We start from the raw sequence: 17,592 nt of genomic DNA, 5'->3' as shown, positions 1-17,592 counted from the left end.
TTGCTTCTTGATATGTATGCCTAATCGAGAAGTCAAAGTTTGATCTCGATATGTATACTTCGTTTCTTGACCAAGGTAACATGAATAAGATCATAGGGATTCTACATAGTTTTTAGGATAATTTTTTTTATGTAGAGTTGTTAAAATCTTATTTATTCATTCTATAATAAGTATACTAAATTTTGCAACTTTATAAATAATTTAAATAAATATCAAAATAGTGATAGTTAAGGCATTTTTAAATGTTAATAAGGCAAATCTAATTCTTCAATTATTTCAAAATGAATATATAGTATTTTCAGAACTCTATGGTATAGCTACTTTAAGAACTTTAAAAGATCTTAATCCAATTAGGATTAGTTAATGAAATACTTGATCACTTTTTTTAAAATGACGTTATTTGGTGTTTGATCCGTAATAAGTAGAGAGCCAGAGAGATTTGTGGAATAAAGATTCTTCAAAGTTTTTTTTTTTCTTTTTTTTTTTGATAATCAAAGATTCTTTAAAGTTACTAACACAAAAGTAATAATAACCAATCAACATATAACTAGATGGTTGAAACCCTCTTGGTCCAGAAAGTTATTTCCGAGCAACTAACTTAGTTATAGGGATCACTATTTCCAAAGCTTTCCAATTATTCTTTTTTTTTTCAACCATTGGAGACCAAATGTTAAATTAAATTTATAATTATTAAAATCAACTACAATAGGCCGGAAATGAAGAATGTTGGAACAAGGGATTCTTCTACCTTAATTATGAGCATACAAAAGGAATTAGTTTAATGTAAAGTTTTGCCTAAAAAATTATTAATTATTTTTAGCATTCAACTAATAGAGTTATAGATTAATTTTTAGGGACCACACTATGTTTTTTATTTTTTTGTTTCTTTGGTCTATTGGAGGCCACTTGAACCTATGATACAAATACACATTTTATACCTATATTTTAAGTATACATTTGAAGTAACTTACCTGACTAACTACTCAATAAAATTATACTTTACAGATAATAACTATGTTTGTCTCTTAATTAACTAGAACCTTACAGGTTGGATGGGAACATAGGTTCAAGCCATTGTTAGAACTTAAATAATTAGTCATATCTTCTTCATCAAAATTATAATAATTTTCATTAATTAATTTCATATTTATTAGATCTCCCAAGTCCCACCCTTTCTAACCTCGGAGAGCCACAAAGGCACAAACACACGTTTATTGATATAATTGATTTGCACAGTATCAAAAGGTTGTGGAAATTTCTATCTTTAAATTTTTTTAAAAATGAAGTTGTTGTTGGAAATTAGATCAATCATATATATAATTATATAACAACTTGAAAGTTTTAGTAAATTAAACTTTAATCTTTCCGAATCAAGAGCTCTTACATCAACACGAGGGCATGCAAAGAAGAAAATCAAAATAATCATTTGTGTTCTATTACTATAAAAGGATTTTTTATAAGTATTTTGAATTAATGTGCATAAACACTAACAGGTCGGCATGGAAAAAAGACAATTAAGAATCATGTGCACAATCTTTATGTGCCAATCAGGTTGCAGAAATAGATATATAAACTTTACCTCTTGTCAACCGAAGCACTTTAATTAATTAATATTCCCATCAGCCATTGCTCTTATAGACATAGTTAGTACTAGATTTTTAGATAGAACTTTTATCATTGAATGGATCATGATGATCATACCTTGATGCAATTAAAGAACATATCACGTTTAGTATCACTAATTCAAATTAGAGGAGCCAAAACAATTAAGAAAGCCAAGCATATAGGCCTTAGAGGCATGCAAAGTAAATTCACTTATGACCGGCTGAGTCCATTTTTCATGAATAAGAAATTACTACATATCTTCCATAGGGATATAATGGAAATTTAAGTTGTACTATTAAGGAATTGCTCAAGTATGAGTTCCCAATACCAAAGATTTATCTCAGCATGGCAGGATTCATATAATTCTAGGCCTAAGATGTTAGGCCATCATTTTGATATATAATTTTTAATTTGGTTTCTAGAGTCTGATTCTCAAATAGTTCTAAACTATGTTAGTTTAAACTAATCAAAAACTCACCATCTTTTTGATAAAGTAACCCAACACTAAATAAATTTATTAAATTAGGTTTGATCTTCATTAAATAAACTCTAACTAAATTAGGTGTTTTATCCTAAAAATTCTCCCATTGTATTTTTTATTTATTACAACTTATTAATTAAATATGTTTCATATATATATATATATATATAATTTTAATTTTTTATCCAACTTTTTGGTGCATTTCCTGAGTTTGCAACTCAACTAGTCTTAATAAAGGTTTAAGAATAATCCAATTTTAAAGACTACAGACCTCTAAAAGAGAGATCCAAATCAACTCCAAAAATTTTCATCTTTTGTTTAGATAATTCTTTGTTATATGATGGAATTTTATTAGCAATAATATATACACACACACACACATATATATATAGACACACACATACACACAAAAACAGAGATTTCATATGAGAAAGTATGAGGTTCTGCCAAATGGCACATTCCTTGAGTCTCTCTTATTTAGGTTTTCATCTCATCAAAGTTTGCATCTATACCAAATTTTTAGTTCATTTAATGTGCCAATGGAGTAAATGCACACATTAGTTATTTATAGATGAGCACCAATTATATATATATATATATATATATATTGTGAGGGGTCTGAGGACCGAGGTGGATCAAATTAAGGGTTAGATTGCCTAACCCACATCCAAGGAAGTGAATGCATTCTGAGGACTCTCTCACCCGAGAATGGCAGCATAATCAAAACAATGGGCCTCTTGTCATGTTCTGGGATGAGGAGAAGGGGTGGCAATGGACCGAGGAAGATAAGAGGAAGTTTCTTGGAAGGAACAATTCCCTCCTCCGCATTGAATACCCTGCACTAATCTTATCAGCTGCATTAATGAGGAAATGACATCTAAATAGTAACTTTATAGCTATTAGCCCTTTCTACTACCTTCAGCAGAGTGTTGATGGGACAAGGGTCCTTAAGAATGCTTAGAGACATATAGATGGAGGGTTAGGATGCAAGTAGGGGGGTATAAAAGGAGGGGGGGCATCCCAAAAAAGGGAAAAAAAGCATTCTGGGTAAGAAATGAAAGAAAAGAGAAAGTAAACAGTGTTTTGCTTGATGTAAAATTCTAAGTCTTTATATAAGAGCTAATCCTCAGACCTTCCCGAGGAGAACTTTTTCTCTCATCACCAACTTATGTTATGACTTTCTGTTATCCTAGGTTCTTTGGTCCTGAAGTCAAACTTAGTGTGAAATTGCAATTGAACTACTTACCCACTCTCTAAAATTTTTTTATTGTTGGACTTGATTTAGAGGACAAGGCATCATCGTTCTGAGTTGGCTTGGGCCTTTAATTTCCGAGCACCTACACACACACACACACACACACACACACACACATATATATATATATAAGTATTTTATATGTTCTTTAAAGTATTTATGAAAGAAAGCAAAAACCTTATATAAAAGTCCATGTAGTTTTGTCATGTGGCACTTTGTTAAAGTAGTTTTCTATATAGCTTTCCATGTCACATTTTTTTTTTTTGTTACATATTTTGGATTATAATAAATATTAATAGGATGTTACTATTTTCACTAAGTGTTTAACCTACCACTATCATACTTCAATAAAGTAAACGTGCCATAATATATTTTCTATGATATTTTCATAAGCCAACTAGAGATTAACATTATATTATCAAAATTTTATGCTAACTCCAATGCATTGAAGAAATAAAACTATGATTAAACAAATAATCAACTTATTACACCACATGTTTCTAAAAAAAAATAAACTTATTACACCACATAATAACTAATTTCTAATTTTAAGGCATTTACTCTATAGTCTAAATTCTTCATGCCCTTAATTTTTGTACTACATCATTAATTTAACAAAAAATTCTTCATGTTATTGCAACATTACTTTATGTTATTACTTTAAAATATTTTGAACATTTTATTAACCTCATATAGTAGCTTACAACATTATCTGCGTATCACGCATGCCCATTGCTAGTTACACAAAAGATGAGACTTCCAAAACCTGTACTTAAGTAAACAAGTTGAAAAATAAAAAAATAAAAAAATTGTTGTCAAACACTAATTAACAACATGGTGAAGACAATATTTATAGAAATATTGGAATCTAAAACTTAATTTCGTAAACTAAATTTTGTTATAAACACGTTTTGAGTTCCTAGTTATGTCCATCTCGTAAATTATATCCACCCTTGAAGCTCAAGAAGTAAAGGAATTCATCTATCACCCAGATTATCAATTACTCAAGACTTCAAGTTATACATAGCTGGATTTATTATCCCTTTGCTGCTAGCGACTTGCGGAACTTATTTTTATTTCGTTTTTGGAATGTGAATTTAAACTTAAAAACTTTATGTTGAAAATGTCAATTAAATTATAAGACTTTTGGTTGTTAAACTTACAAATTATATATAAATAAAACACGAAAGATTGGTGTAAGGGGTAACAGTCGGACCTTAGCGACTTGCCGAATTTATTTTTATTTTTATTTTCTTTTTGGAATGTGAATTTAAATTTATATACCCTCTATTGAAAATACTAAAAAATATCAGTTGAGTTATAAGACTTTTGGTTGTTGAACTTACAAATTATATATAAATAAAACGTAAAAGATTGGTGTAAGGGTAACACTTGGACCTTAGTGACTTGCCGAACTTATTTTTATTTTTATTTTCTTTTTGGAATGTTAATTTAAACTTATAAACTCTACGTTGAAAATACTAAAATGTGTCATTTGAGCTATAAGACTTTTGGTTGTTGAACTTACAAATTATATATAAATAAAACACGAAAGATTGGTGTAAGGGTAACACTTGGACCTTAGCGACTTGCCAAACTTATTTTTATTTTCTTTTTGGAATGTTAATTTTATACTTATAAATCATTTGTTGAAAACACTAAAAAATATCAGTTGAACTATAAGACTTTTGATTCTTGAAGTTACAAATTATATACAAATAAAACGTGAAAGATTGGTGTAAGTGTAACACTTAGACCTTAGCGACTTGCTGAACTTATTTTTATTTTCTTTTTGGAATGTGAATTTAAACTTATAAACCCTACATTGAAAACACTAAAAATAGTCAATTGAGTTATAAGACTTTTGGTTGTTAAATTTACAATATACTCCCTCCGTCCCACTTTGTTTGTCCTCTATTCCATTTTGGGATGTCCCAAAATATTGTCCTATTTCTAAAAATAAAAGTCATTAATTGACTAATGTTCCTATTATACCCCTATTTTATTTTCTAAAAATAATAATTCAATTTTTTGATAAATTTATTTAAGGGTAGTTTTGAAAATTTATACATTTTTAAAAGGTAGACAAAATAATAAATGATATTCCTTTAAAAAATTTGACTTTTCAAACAGGACAAACAAAGTAAGACAAAAGAAGTATATATATATAAAACACGAAAGATCGGTATAAGGGTAACACTTGGGAGTTATTGAGGCCACGTGGCAGGCAATGCATGTAGTTAAGGGGTGGAACATGGTGTGTTGTGTTAGGGTTGACTAGTCAAAAAAACCAAAAACAACTCCTCACATAGCAATGGGCAATTTGGCTGTTCCTTAAAGGCATATTAGCTTTGCAAGTGGAGAGTGAAGATACTGGTGAGGTTGTTCTTGTATAGTATATTTTAATTTTATTCCAATCAAATACATAATATATAGTTTAATTAACAAAAAAAAAGAAGCTTATTAATTAATTCTTAGAAGAATTACATGAAAAGCAATTTAACATTGTTATTATTAGAAGAAAGTATAACAATAAAATAAACATAATATTGCGTGTAGAGACTGACACACACATCACACAAAAACACATAAAGAGAGAGAAAGAGAGAGAGAGAGAGAGAATCATCAAACTTTTCTAGAGATGAGATACGCCATACTGTCCTCCCTGTGTGTTTTCCCAAAGTTCGGTTTGATCTCAAACTCAAAGTGGGTCTCTTTCTCTCTCAAAATCCCTATTTAAATAGGGGCTTAGACCACTTCTTTCTCCCATGCAATTGTCTTCTGTATTCCCCATCCCAACACCCACTACTTGTGTTCTTGTGCAATTCATTCATTATCTTTCTACTTCATCTAATTTCAAAGTCACCAGTACTATCTTTTTGTCCATAACTTCATTGTCTCCGACACTGTCTCTATCACCATTTCTCTTTTGAAAGTTGTTTGTTTCTCTCTGACATACAAATCTCCTTCTCATTTGTCTCCTTCACTTCTCACTTCTCATTTTTACCTCTCTCTCGCTCTCTCTCTCACACACACACACACACACACATTACCATAATAAACATGTCTAGCAGAAGGTCACGGTCGAGGCAATCTGGTGGTTCAAGGATCACTGATGATCAGATCAACGATCTTGTTTCCAAGTTGCAACAGCTTCTTCCTGAGATTCGTGATAGACGCTCTGACAAGGTATTGTATTAATTCATTGTTTTCATTTTCTTTACTTGCCTATTCTATTGGTTCTACATGTCATGTCACAGTGCATTTTTTGCTTGTTTATTAGTTTCCCTTGATATGGGTTCTTCAGTCTCCTTTTGAGCCCTTAAATTCACCTCTAATATTTACTAATACCTAACACTTAATTACTCTCACAAAAAATAAATATGGAATAATTTTAGTTAGAACTTTTTTTTTTTACCTTCCTTACAAAAATTGGAGAGGAAAAACTTGAATCCAAATTCTCTTAACGAGAGAGATCAGACAATATCATTGAGTCTTGAAACTCTTAACTAGTTAGGTCATATTCTCTATAGAAAAGAGATTAGACAATCATTAATTGAACCCGTAAGACTTTTGACTAATTAAGCATACTTAGGTGTAACTTTAAAATTAATGCTTGACATAGAAGTCATTGATCCACAAAATGAGAGATTTTTAATTACCTCAAAGTTTTTCTTCATTTTAGCTGCCACTTGCCACACTTGCTACTATCTAGATATAAACAACCATAGTTTTTTTTTTTTTTATTGAATTAATTACAACCATATTATTTTTTTATTTTTTGTTGTTGCTATATTTGGAAGTGTTTATTACTTTATTTATGGCTAGATTAAATTGATTGAATTGAATGTATAATGAGTGTACTTGCTTCTTTGTTTTTTTGTTCATGGAGTGTGTCCTTGTGAATGTATTAACTAATTCAGCATGCATTTATGACTATCTATGTGCAGGCTTCAGCTGCCAATGTGTTACAGGAGACGTGCAACTATATTAGAAACTTGCATAGAGAGGTTGATGATCTAAGTGAGCGACTGTCTGAGCTATTGGCTACTACAGACACTGCCCAAGCTGCTATAATTAGGAGTTTACTTATGCAGTAAAGCTAGCTAATTAAGGAAAAAAAAAATTAAGGCTAAATTAGCAGTTCACTTATGCTAGCTACGTACCCTTCTGCTTTTGTACTCCTCTTTCTAGGTTTCGTTACAAGATCACTAGAATGTAGCAGTTGAACTATTAATCTTCTTTTTTTCGCAAAGCTATGTTCGAAAATATAATAAATGGTACTCCCAGCTTTCACAAATTAATTGTCATTGATGGATTTAAATATGCAAGCAAATTAAAAGCCTACGTTAATGAAATTATTCGCGTGTAGTGTAAACTATACCATTGATTAAAATTAAAAGGTAAAAACAATAGAATACGAAACTTTTTACATTTTTTTTATTGGTAAGTTACACAAATACTTGATGGATATACGAATCCATACCAACTTGTGAGATTCCAACTCGTTCTCACAAGAGGTACCATTAATAATGTGAACTAAACCTTAGATGAAGCTTTTACATTGTTGGTCTTTCTGATTAGATTTAATCAATGTAAACCCTATTTTTAACGACTTCGGGTTAGATGAAGATATAATAATTAGAGGACAATGATTACTTGACAGAAAGGTAACTCAAAGAATATCCCCGTGTTGTATAAGGTCCCAAAAGAAAATGACTTTTTTGTTAGAACCTTTCAAGTTTTCCTTAATAAAGAATGTATAAGAAATTATCGAAATGTTACAAGTGTTACTTTCAAAAAATTACAAAATGGTGTAGTTACTAAGTTATTAAACCACGCGTATCACACTCACTAACACTTAAGAATTTGATTGCCACATCTTACAATTGACACCACTACAAATGATTACATAATCTTATAGCTTAAAAGTACTGAAAGTTGTTGTACCTTACCATCACTTAAAGAAGGCATATATGTACTTGAATTTGACCAAGATATATTTAATTTACACTCTAAGCCCTTTTATTATTGCTCAATTACTACAAAGCCAAAACTCTAGCTAGTTTCTTTTTTTTTAGGACAAAATTTAGTTACAAAATTGGTTGTAGTCTTAGGCTACAATCTTACTTAATATCTTTTTATTGGAAGTGAATTTTGATAAATCAACTATTGGATTACATCTTTTTCTAATATCATCCTTACTTGCAAAATTTCAAAAAAATTAAAAATCAATAACTATATTATCAATAAATTTTTTAAATTGCGGGTTTTTATAATTTAAAATTATGAATAAAATATAAGCTTATAGATCATATAGTAAATAATATCTTATTGACACAAAATTTGACGTGTGTATTAAGAGCATAAATAACATACAATTCAACGGTTAGATTTTCAAAATATGTAATAATTTTTATTTTATTGAGTGAGTTTGTAGCCTTAAGCTACAATCAATTTTGTAACTAAACTTTGTCATTTTTTTTAATTTTGAGATAGTTTTGTAATTAGGGCGGTGAGATTTTAACATGAATATTTTCGTTAAGAACACTAAAAAGTAACAATTGACAACAAGACTCGTAACAACTCTAGATAGTTTCATAACTACATCACAATGAAAATAATTTAGTTTTAGTCCCTACTCTTCTTCTTGCTGAGAGTATGGGTAACCCTACATAAAAGCTGCATAAAGAGTTTACTTTTTACAATTTTACTCCATTAACAATTTGCAATTTGCAAGTAAGAAATCATTGGATATGGAAACCATTCATTCGTGAAGAGAGGGTTCCATCACTAGATTTTTCATATTTGTGGGATCGAAGTATGTAGATCCATGCTACAATATTGACTTCGCAAAGTAATTGACGTGATCAATTTTGAATGCAGGACAAGGGGTCATGATGAGATAACTATATATGCAATTCAATTTGATGAGTGCGTCTGGTTTGATTTGAACTACGTACCAAACTCAGCAATTAATCTTGTCCAACTTTGAAATGCTGTAAAATATAATAAACCAACGATGCACAAATAAAAGAAGTACTGAGTGAGCGTTTGGGGAGAGCTGAAAGTTGCGTTTCACTCCTGTGTTTTCATGCCTTTTTTTTTTTTTTTTTTTTTTCCCTCTGCACGTGAACGGTAAAATCACTGTGCAGGAGACAAAAAACACTATTCATACACTGTTCATACACTGTTCACGCACTGTTCATGAGTCCCACGACACTATTCACACATTTAAAAATTATTTTGTTACAATGTTTTCAGTTTTCAGTTTTCAGTTTTCAGTTTCAGCAACAATAAGTTCAATCCAAACGGAACCTAAATAGATAAAGTACTCAAAACAGGCAAATGAAAATATGGCAATGAGAGACAAAATTAGGTGAATTAGATCTATGCCATACCCAACCATTTTTGTTATTAACCAAATCATCAATTTAAAAAAAAATAAATGGATCCAAATTTTTATTCGGATTAAATATTACAAATTTAAAAATTTATTTAATACTATAAATAATTTTTTTTTTTTAAAAATTAAATTTAAATGACAGTAATACTATTTAGTATTTACAATTTTTAAATACAATAAATTGAATTTTAGCTATTAAATAAACTCTCATAGTTAGGATCCTTAATACTACTATTACTATTAAGTATTAACTATTATTAAATTAAATTAAAAAGCTAATTACTTAGTTAATGGTCCTGTTTCACTTGATTATTTATCAAAAAAAATTAAAAATGCTTCTGGATGTATAAATTTTGCCCCAAGTTACTACCCCTTCCACAATGAGCCCAATTGATATGTTCTCCTCAAATGGCAAATATTACTTGGGCCATTTCCCTATCAACCAGAGCCATGTTTGACGGAATTGGAAGCCTATTCAATCAGAATTCAGAAGTTAATATTGGGCTTGGTGACCCAATTGATCGGAATCTGTGTTTTTTTTTATAAAAAAAAAAACAGATTCTGACTTGGGCTGGTCAAAAAATGGATTCTTTTTCGGAATTTTCAAGCATCTTCTTTTGCGTATTGAACCCACAAGCTGTGCGATAACCATTACATATATCGGGTGCATATTGGAGAAATACAATTGGTGGTCAAAAAAGTAATTGACGAGCAAAGGTTTAGAGGCATGAAATTTTATTGTGCTTAGGCAATATTTGCTTTGACTAAAATTGATGCTAAAGAGGGAGTTATTGCAAATTTATCTTTAAAATACAACTAAGTAAAAAAATTTACGAGTAACAATCTTGCCACTTCGAATTTTTTGTTGTTGAATTTCCATAAAAATGGTGAAAAGTAACATCACTATTCACTCAAAATACACATTTGGAGACACAACCTGGTTATATTTAATACTAAAAAAAAATGTTTACAAGATTTTACTAGCTGTTTAAGATACTTTAAAATAGTTGTATAGTTGTATGCAACTTTCTACAAAGAAACTTTTTTTCAGACTTACAATCAATTGACCTTCAATGATTCGATGGATTGCCTACTATCGAGGCAAGGATCTAGCAAACAAAAAGGTTAGAAGATACAAAGGCTCTGATCAATTGACTATAATTGAGATGGCTTGATTGTTTAGGGTATATAGGAGTCAAGAGCCTTAAACAAAAATATGACAAGTTGTAAATATCCAATGATAAAGTTACATTTGTCAACTCAGTACTTTTTATATTTATTAGACAAACAGTTGTGTGAATTAAAAATAACATGTCAACTTAGTAATTGTGAAATTTATCATAAAAATGGTTATGTATATGGCAGACTGTGAGTAGTGAAAAAAAAGTGCTACAATTATTGCAAATCAGAAAGTCTGTGATCCTATCTTGTATTAATTTGGGCATCAAGGATAATGAGCACTCAATTATCAAAAATTTTGTTTGGGCATTTCTTTTTGTTTCTATTGAGATTGCTCTTGAAATTTTCTTTCACGTCTAAGTCTTAGAAGAATGTAAGCCTATAAATTTTTTCAAGGTATGATAGAACATAGGGGTGAATATTGATGAATAATGTGGGGGTTAGTTGTTTTTCAGTGAGAATTTTATATGGTATGCGTTTTCAAGAAGATTCTTAATGGAATTTTCAACAACTAGTTTTTACTTCTACACTGATCCTGATAATGTTTATAAGCATTGTTCTTGTATAGAACTAACTGAGATTTTGCTCGTTGTGTGGTACAATTTATTATTAGTTTTCTCTAATATTTCAATAATTTTTGTCAAAAATCTTCTAGTTTAATTAGTTGTCATCTCATAATATTTCCAACAAAGATATCCAAGGTTTAAATCCCTGGCCCCAACTATTGATGTATTAAAAAAAATATTTCAATAATTTTCCTTGTAAAAAATTGTAATATTTGGTTATTTTATAGACAAAATAGAAAAACACTAAGAGTAATGTAGTAATTTATCATACTATATATGTGTGTGTTTACAAATTTAAAATTGCATGATATAGTGGCTAGTATTGGTAGGCATGTTTCATGCCTACTAAAAAAATGCAAATATCTTTCAATTATTATTATTATTTTTACATTCTTGATTGTGTATTACTAAATTTATTTTTCTTTTTCTTTTTTGTTGGACATTGTTTCAATTGTTGTAAAAACAACTAAATTTGAGTAAGAATACCATATTTCAAATAAATTGTTTCTCACATAAAAATTTTTTAAAAAGGAATTGTTTCTAATATAAATCTTAGAAAAATGATATTAAAATTTCATTATATTACACATACACACACATATATTACATATCACTGAAAGGGGCTAGGAAATTTAAAAAATTAAGATTAATTTTAGTGAATTTACAAATATTTCATTTTACTTGTTGTCTAAGAAATTAATTATGAGGAAGAATGTTATAATCTAAATTTATTATTATTATTCCGACTAAAAATTGTTTCTTATATAGATTTTGTAAAAATAATAATATAAATTCATTTAATATAAATAATTAATGCACAACTATAAGTAATTAATATATAAACTTACTCTATTAGCTATTCAATGAACTAATACTTTGATATAAATGCAAAAATTGTTGAAGTAAAAGCCTAAATAAAGAGAATATCAAGAAATGCGCCACATTGCACAACCTCATGCTCTCCAACATGAGATTTCTGCTTTTACATACATACATACATACATACATATATACATATATATATATATATATATATAAATCGTGTGGAAATAAATACTTATTTTGTAATTGTAATATAATGTATAATTTGTTCTCTAAATTTTTTTGAAGAAAATTTGTTCTTCCCAAAAATTAATCATACAATATCTATTGGGTCCAATTAGGTCTACTTCAATCCCATTCAGTCCAGCTAGGTTTACTTCGATCTAATTTGGTCCACTCAATCAATTTTGATCCCCTTCGGTCTATTTTGGACTAATTGAGCATTAAATTGATTCTTTTTGAAGGTTGCCTTTTCAAGATTAGCTCAAAAATTCTTTTTTTTTTTCCTTAATTTTTGGGTTAAAAATTGAAAAGTATGAAATTTTATTAAATTACATTTGAGCTAAACTCTTTAGTTTTGAGTTAAAAAAATACAAACAAAATAGACATTAGAAATTAGAAATATGAGCCCTAAAAATGAAATAAAAATGATAAAAATTCAAAAGCTCTATTTGGTCCACATTAGTCCTATTCTGTCTACTTCATTCCTATTCGGTCCATTCTGTCTTCTTTGGTTCTACTTAGTCGACATTGGTCCTATTTGGTCCACTACAATCCTATTCGATCCAATTTGGTCCTATTTGTTCCTATTCGGTCCATTACGTCCACTTTAGTCCTAATTTATCCATTTGTTCCTATCTGGTCTACTTCAGTCCTATTCGGTCCACTTTTGTTCAATTTCGTCCACCTTGTTCCCATTCAATCCACTTCATTCCATTTGGTCCATTTGTGTCCACTACGATCCATTTTGGTCCACTTTGATCCATTTTTGTGCACTTACATATAGGAAAAAAAATATGTTTGGGTTGCACCTATTCTAAATCTAAATTTATTAAAAAAAATATAAATCTCAAACTTGTAATATCTAAAATCTTAAGTATAAAATTTATTGTTACTACATTTTTTTCTTTTTTTTGAGAAATTATTGTTACTACACTTTTGTTGAGTCATTTTAACATAGCATTTTATTTTACTTTGGTCCAACTAAATTTAAGTGAAAATCCTTCTAAACATGAAGGTTATGAATATACAAATCTAATCTTTAGGGCAATTATGGGTTCTAGTTAGCTCAACTGGTAAAATCTCTGATAGTTGAATAAGAGATCTAGGATTCAATCCCAATCTACACCAAAAACCAATTGGTGTCTTGGTCTGAGATTAAGAGCTATTATTAGGAGCGAACGCCATAGGTTGAAACTCTCTTAAAAAAAATCTTTAGGGATGTTATTCATTTATTTTAAAGTCATTACTTTAAAATGAATTGCATGAGGTTAATTATACCTTCAAGCAACATATATGTGTGTGTGTGCGCGCGCGCGTGCATGCGTGCGTGTGTGTGTAAAATTTTTATTTAAATAAATTATTCAAATTCTTCATTCTCTTAAAAGAGATTATTATGATAATTAAAACTCATTACAAACTTATACTAAATATGTATAATTTATTCTCTATATTTTATTGAACATAATTTGTTCTCCTTAAAACTTAAAAAATTTCAAAAAGTAATTTCCATCACTCTATTTTTACAAATATATAATTTTTAATTTTTTTTATTGAAATTATAATTTTCTTTTTTGAAATTGTCCAAATTCTTCTAACTATTTTTATTAAGCATTATATTTTCGTAGTTTACTTTTGTTAGGTTCTAAGGAATTAGAAATTAATGTATTAGAACTTCATTTTGTAATGTTGGCAAATCATGATCAAAATGTTTTTAGTCTTATTTAGACTTGCTCAAAGTATGTGTTTTTATATAAAGTTAGAATCGAGTTACTGCAGGATTTGTTGTGTAAATCTGTCTGGCTCGATTGATCGAGAATTAGACTTGATCGATCGAAAGTCGTGCAGATTGTTTTTTCTGCAGAATTTCCAACTCAGCCTAAGCCCGTTTGACGTGTAGGGTTTTATGTTTTGTCTTAAGTGTAAAAGGGAAAACCCTAACCACGTTTTAAGGTTGCTCTTTATGTTGTGTGTGTGAATCTTCTGTGAGATCTAGAGGTGTTTGCCTTCACATACACTTAGGGTTTCCAATCTCAAGATTGATGTTGAGAGCTTGGTGATCAATTCAGTTGCAGATTCAAGAGCTTAAAGATATACAAGCAGGAGTGCTTGTACATGCTAGGAATCCAAGAAAGAAGTAGTCCGTGGACTCGGAACTATCACGTGGTCATGGTAGTAAGTTTCCTACTTGAGGTAGTAATAGAATGTTAGTGGTCTAAGTCGCTATTGTATAAACTTCAATTCTTTCATAGTGGTTTCATTTTACCTTGAGGATGGTTAGGTTAAATCCTCCCCAGGTTTTTTACCGGTTTGGTTTTCCTGGGTTATTACATTGTTGTGTTCTTTATTTTCCGTACTTTACAATAATATGATATATGTGTGTTAACCTAGATTTGATAATTTGACTAAGTAATCACTTGGCTAATTAACTAGGTTAATCTAGTTGTATTTTAAGGGGTCTAAAAACAAACAATTTTGGTACAATTAAAATTTTTAAGTATCAAAATTATTATTCAAATTTTCATTCTCTTAAGGAAATTATTATGATAATCAAAACTTATCATATAATTACAATTAATATTACTCAAATAATTGATAATACTATAAACTCAAATTTATATTTTCCCATTCTTAAGTGGGTACATCGAATTGGACCGAAGTGATTTGAAATAGACCAAATGGACTGCAGTGGGCCAAGTAAACCTATGTGGATCAAATAAACCGAAGTAGACTGAATAGATCGAATTAACTGAATTGGACTAAATGTAGGGAATTAACCCGAAATTCCCAAACCAGTGAGAAACAAAATACATAGAAAACACACGCTAAAGAAAAAAAATCTCACGCACAAGACAATATTTACGTAGTTTGGCAATTTGCCTACGTCCACGGAGTTGCAACGATTTCACTATTATTAAGGAAAAATACAAGTGCGGTAGTACAGTGTTTCAGTTTCTCAAAAAACGACAACCAAAAAAAAAAAAAAAAAAAAACCCTAATCACCAAAACTATGTTTTCTACATCCTGCGCACATGATTTACAATGGGCTATAAAACAGGCCAAAATTTTCCATGAGCGCTACGGCTTGGGCCTGTTGGCCCAAGCCTCCGCTCCATGGACTAAGCCTCAGAAAATCTCTTATTAAAGACCACGCAATATTATTCGAGTCGGGTCGGGTCGGGTCGGGTCGTCAACCAAATCAAACATGACTAACCTCCACAAAACCCAACACTAAAGTGAACCAAAATGGACCAAAGTGAACCAAATGGAACAAATAGACTGAATTGGACTGAATTGACCAAATTGAACTAAAGTGGACTGAGGTGGACCGAAGTGAACTAAAGTAAACCGAATTGAGCCGAATAGATAAAGTGGTCAAAATAGATTGAAATGGACTGAATGTTGATTTATAATTAGCATAGTCTAAATTGTATTTTTATATAAACTCAAATTCTTACTTCCAAAATAATCAAGTATTAACTCAAACAAAAACCAAACCGAAACTGAGAGAGAGAGAGAGAGAGAGAGAGAGAGAGAGAGAGAGAGAGAGTATTTGTAATGGGGAAGTAAAAAATACAATACCAAAACATATGAACTCAAAATAGACTTTTAAAAATCACAATTATTCATCAATATAAAGTAGAGTTGCAAGAAAGAATAAAAAATCAAGAGAGTGATAATAACCACTTTTTCAAGAGAGAATGTGAGAAAGAATAATGTGAAATTTATAGAAAATAATATGAGAAGATATTTTTTTTTTAAAGTAATAAATTATAAATTATCCAAGTCATGTTATGTTATGTAATAAAAAAACAACATTATATTCTTATATACTATCTTTATAATGTAATATGATAACATCTATGAAATCAAAGAGAAGAAAAAAGATAACAACTTAAAAACACAACCTAATCACATTAACCCAAAGTAGAGTTCCAAATAATACAAAAATTCATCAACCTAAAGTGGAGATGCAAGAAAAAAAATCCACCAAAAAATAAAAAACAAAATTTTGAGAGAGAGAAAGAGAAAGATATAACCTTTTGTGTGTGGGAAGACTATGTATAAAATGAGCGAGAGAAGTGTAAATTTATAGTAAGAGGAGTGGAATAAGAAAATCCAAAACTAAAGGAAGATAAAAGGATAGAGGAAAAGTGATATTTAGGTAGATAATAGTGGGGAGATGAAAATGTAAAAGGAATTGGAAAAGTTTGGGAAAGTATAATAAGTTGGCAAATTAATAAGAAACAAAAAAAAGTCAAAAAAAGAAAAGAAAAGAGAGAGAATGTTGGAAATTGATGGATGATGTAGCTCAGTAGGAGTATAGCAATAATAAATGCTACCCTTCAGCTTTTAGTTATAATATAGAATATAGAATATAGATATAGATGAATTTTATTTATTTTAGATGTTGGGATTTATTTTACACTAATTAGTTTAAATTATTTTTCTTTTTTATAATTTAAATTTGACAAAATTAGAATATTAGATCCAATATTTTTATTAGGCTTGAGAAAATAGCCCCAACCCAACTTGTAGGGATCAGGGTTGGGTTGAGTTTAGACTTGGAAGAATTGGACTTGGATCCAATAACCTATCTAGACTAGAATAAACCAAATAAAGTATGGATCATAAGAAGAGCTACCCATTTTAGTCGAATAAGTTTCTGATTTGAACTTGATCTAACACAAATTGGTCACTCATACTTGACCTGACCTAACCTGCTCATCAAGCCTTTATTTTCAAATTTTAGAATATTTTTTTTATTGATTCATTGTATATTTGTATACTAAAGTTATATTATATTTTCTATATTGTGGATGAAAATAATACTAATGACATTACTTGTCAACTTGACAGGAAATTCTCAAATACAAATGTTTCATGCGTTGAAGGTTAAAATTGAGTAGTTTTTTTCTTTAAGTTCAATATAGATTTTCTGCTTAATTATTTAATTTTCTCTTTAACTAGCATGTTATATTTTATTATCAAAGCCGTATATATTGAATGAGTTAGATGAGTTTTTTTTGTTCTTTAAACTTTTTAGTTTATTTGCTTA

General features: G+C 29.5%; 1 protein-coding gene across 1 annotated transcript; it reads left to right on the top strand.

The window, feature by feature from the left end:
• The first annotated feature begins 6,107 nt into the window (after window positions 1-6,107).
• Window positions 6,108-7,610, top strand: LOC115966050 (transcription factor PRE3). Its single transcript, XM_031085387.1, has 2 exons — window positions 6,108-6,530; window positions 7,292-7,610. The coding sequence occupies exons 1-2, from the start codon at window positions 6,405-6,407 to the stop codon at window positions 7,439-7,441; spliced, it is 276 nt and encodes a 91-aa protein (XP_030941247.1). The 5' UTR covers window positions 6,108-6,404; the 3' UTR covers window positions 7,442-7,610.
• The last annotated feature ends 9,982 nt before the right edge of the window (window positions 7,611-17,592 follow it).

This window comes from Quercus lobata, chromosome 10 (assembly GCF_001633185.2).
Source record: "Quercus lobata isolate SW786 chromosome 10, ValleyOak3.0 Primary Assembly, whole genome shotgun sequence".
Classification (NCBI taxonomy): domain Eukaryota; kingdom Viridiplantae; phylum Streptophyta; class Magnoliopsida; order Fagales; family Fagaceae; genus Quercus; species Quercus lobata.
The sequence above is the reverse complement of the archived record's forward strand: the minus strand, read 5'-3'. Positions and strand labels throughout refer to the sequence as shown.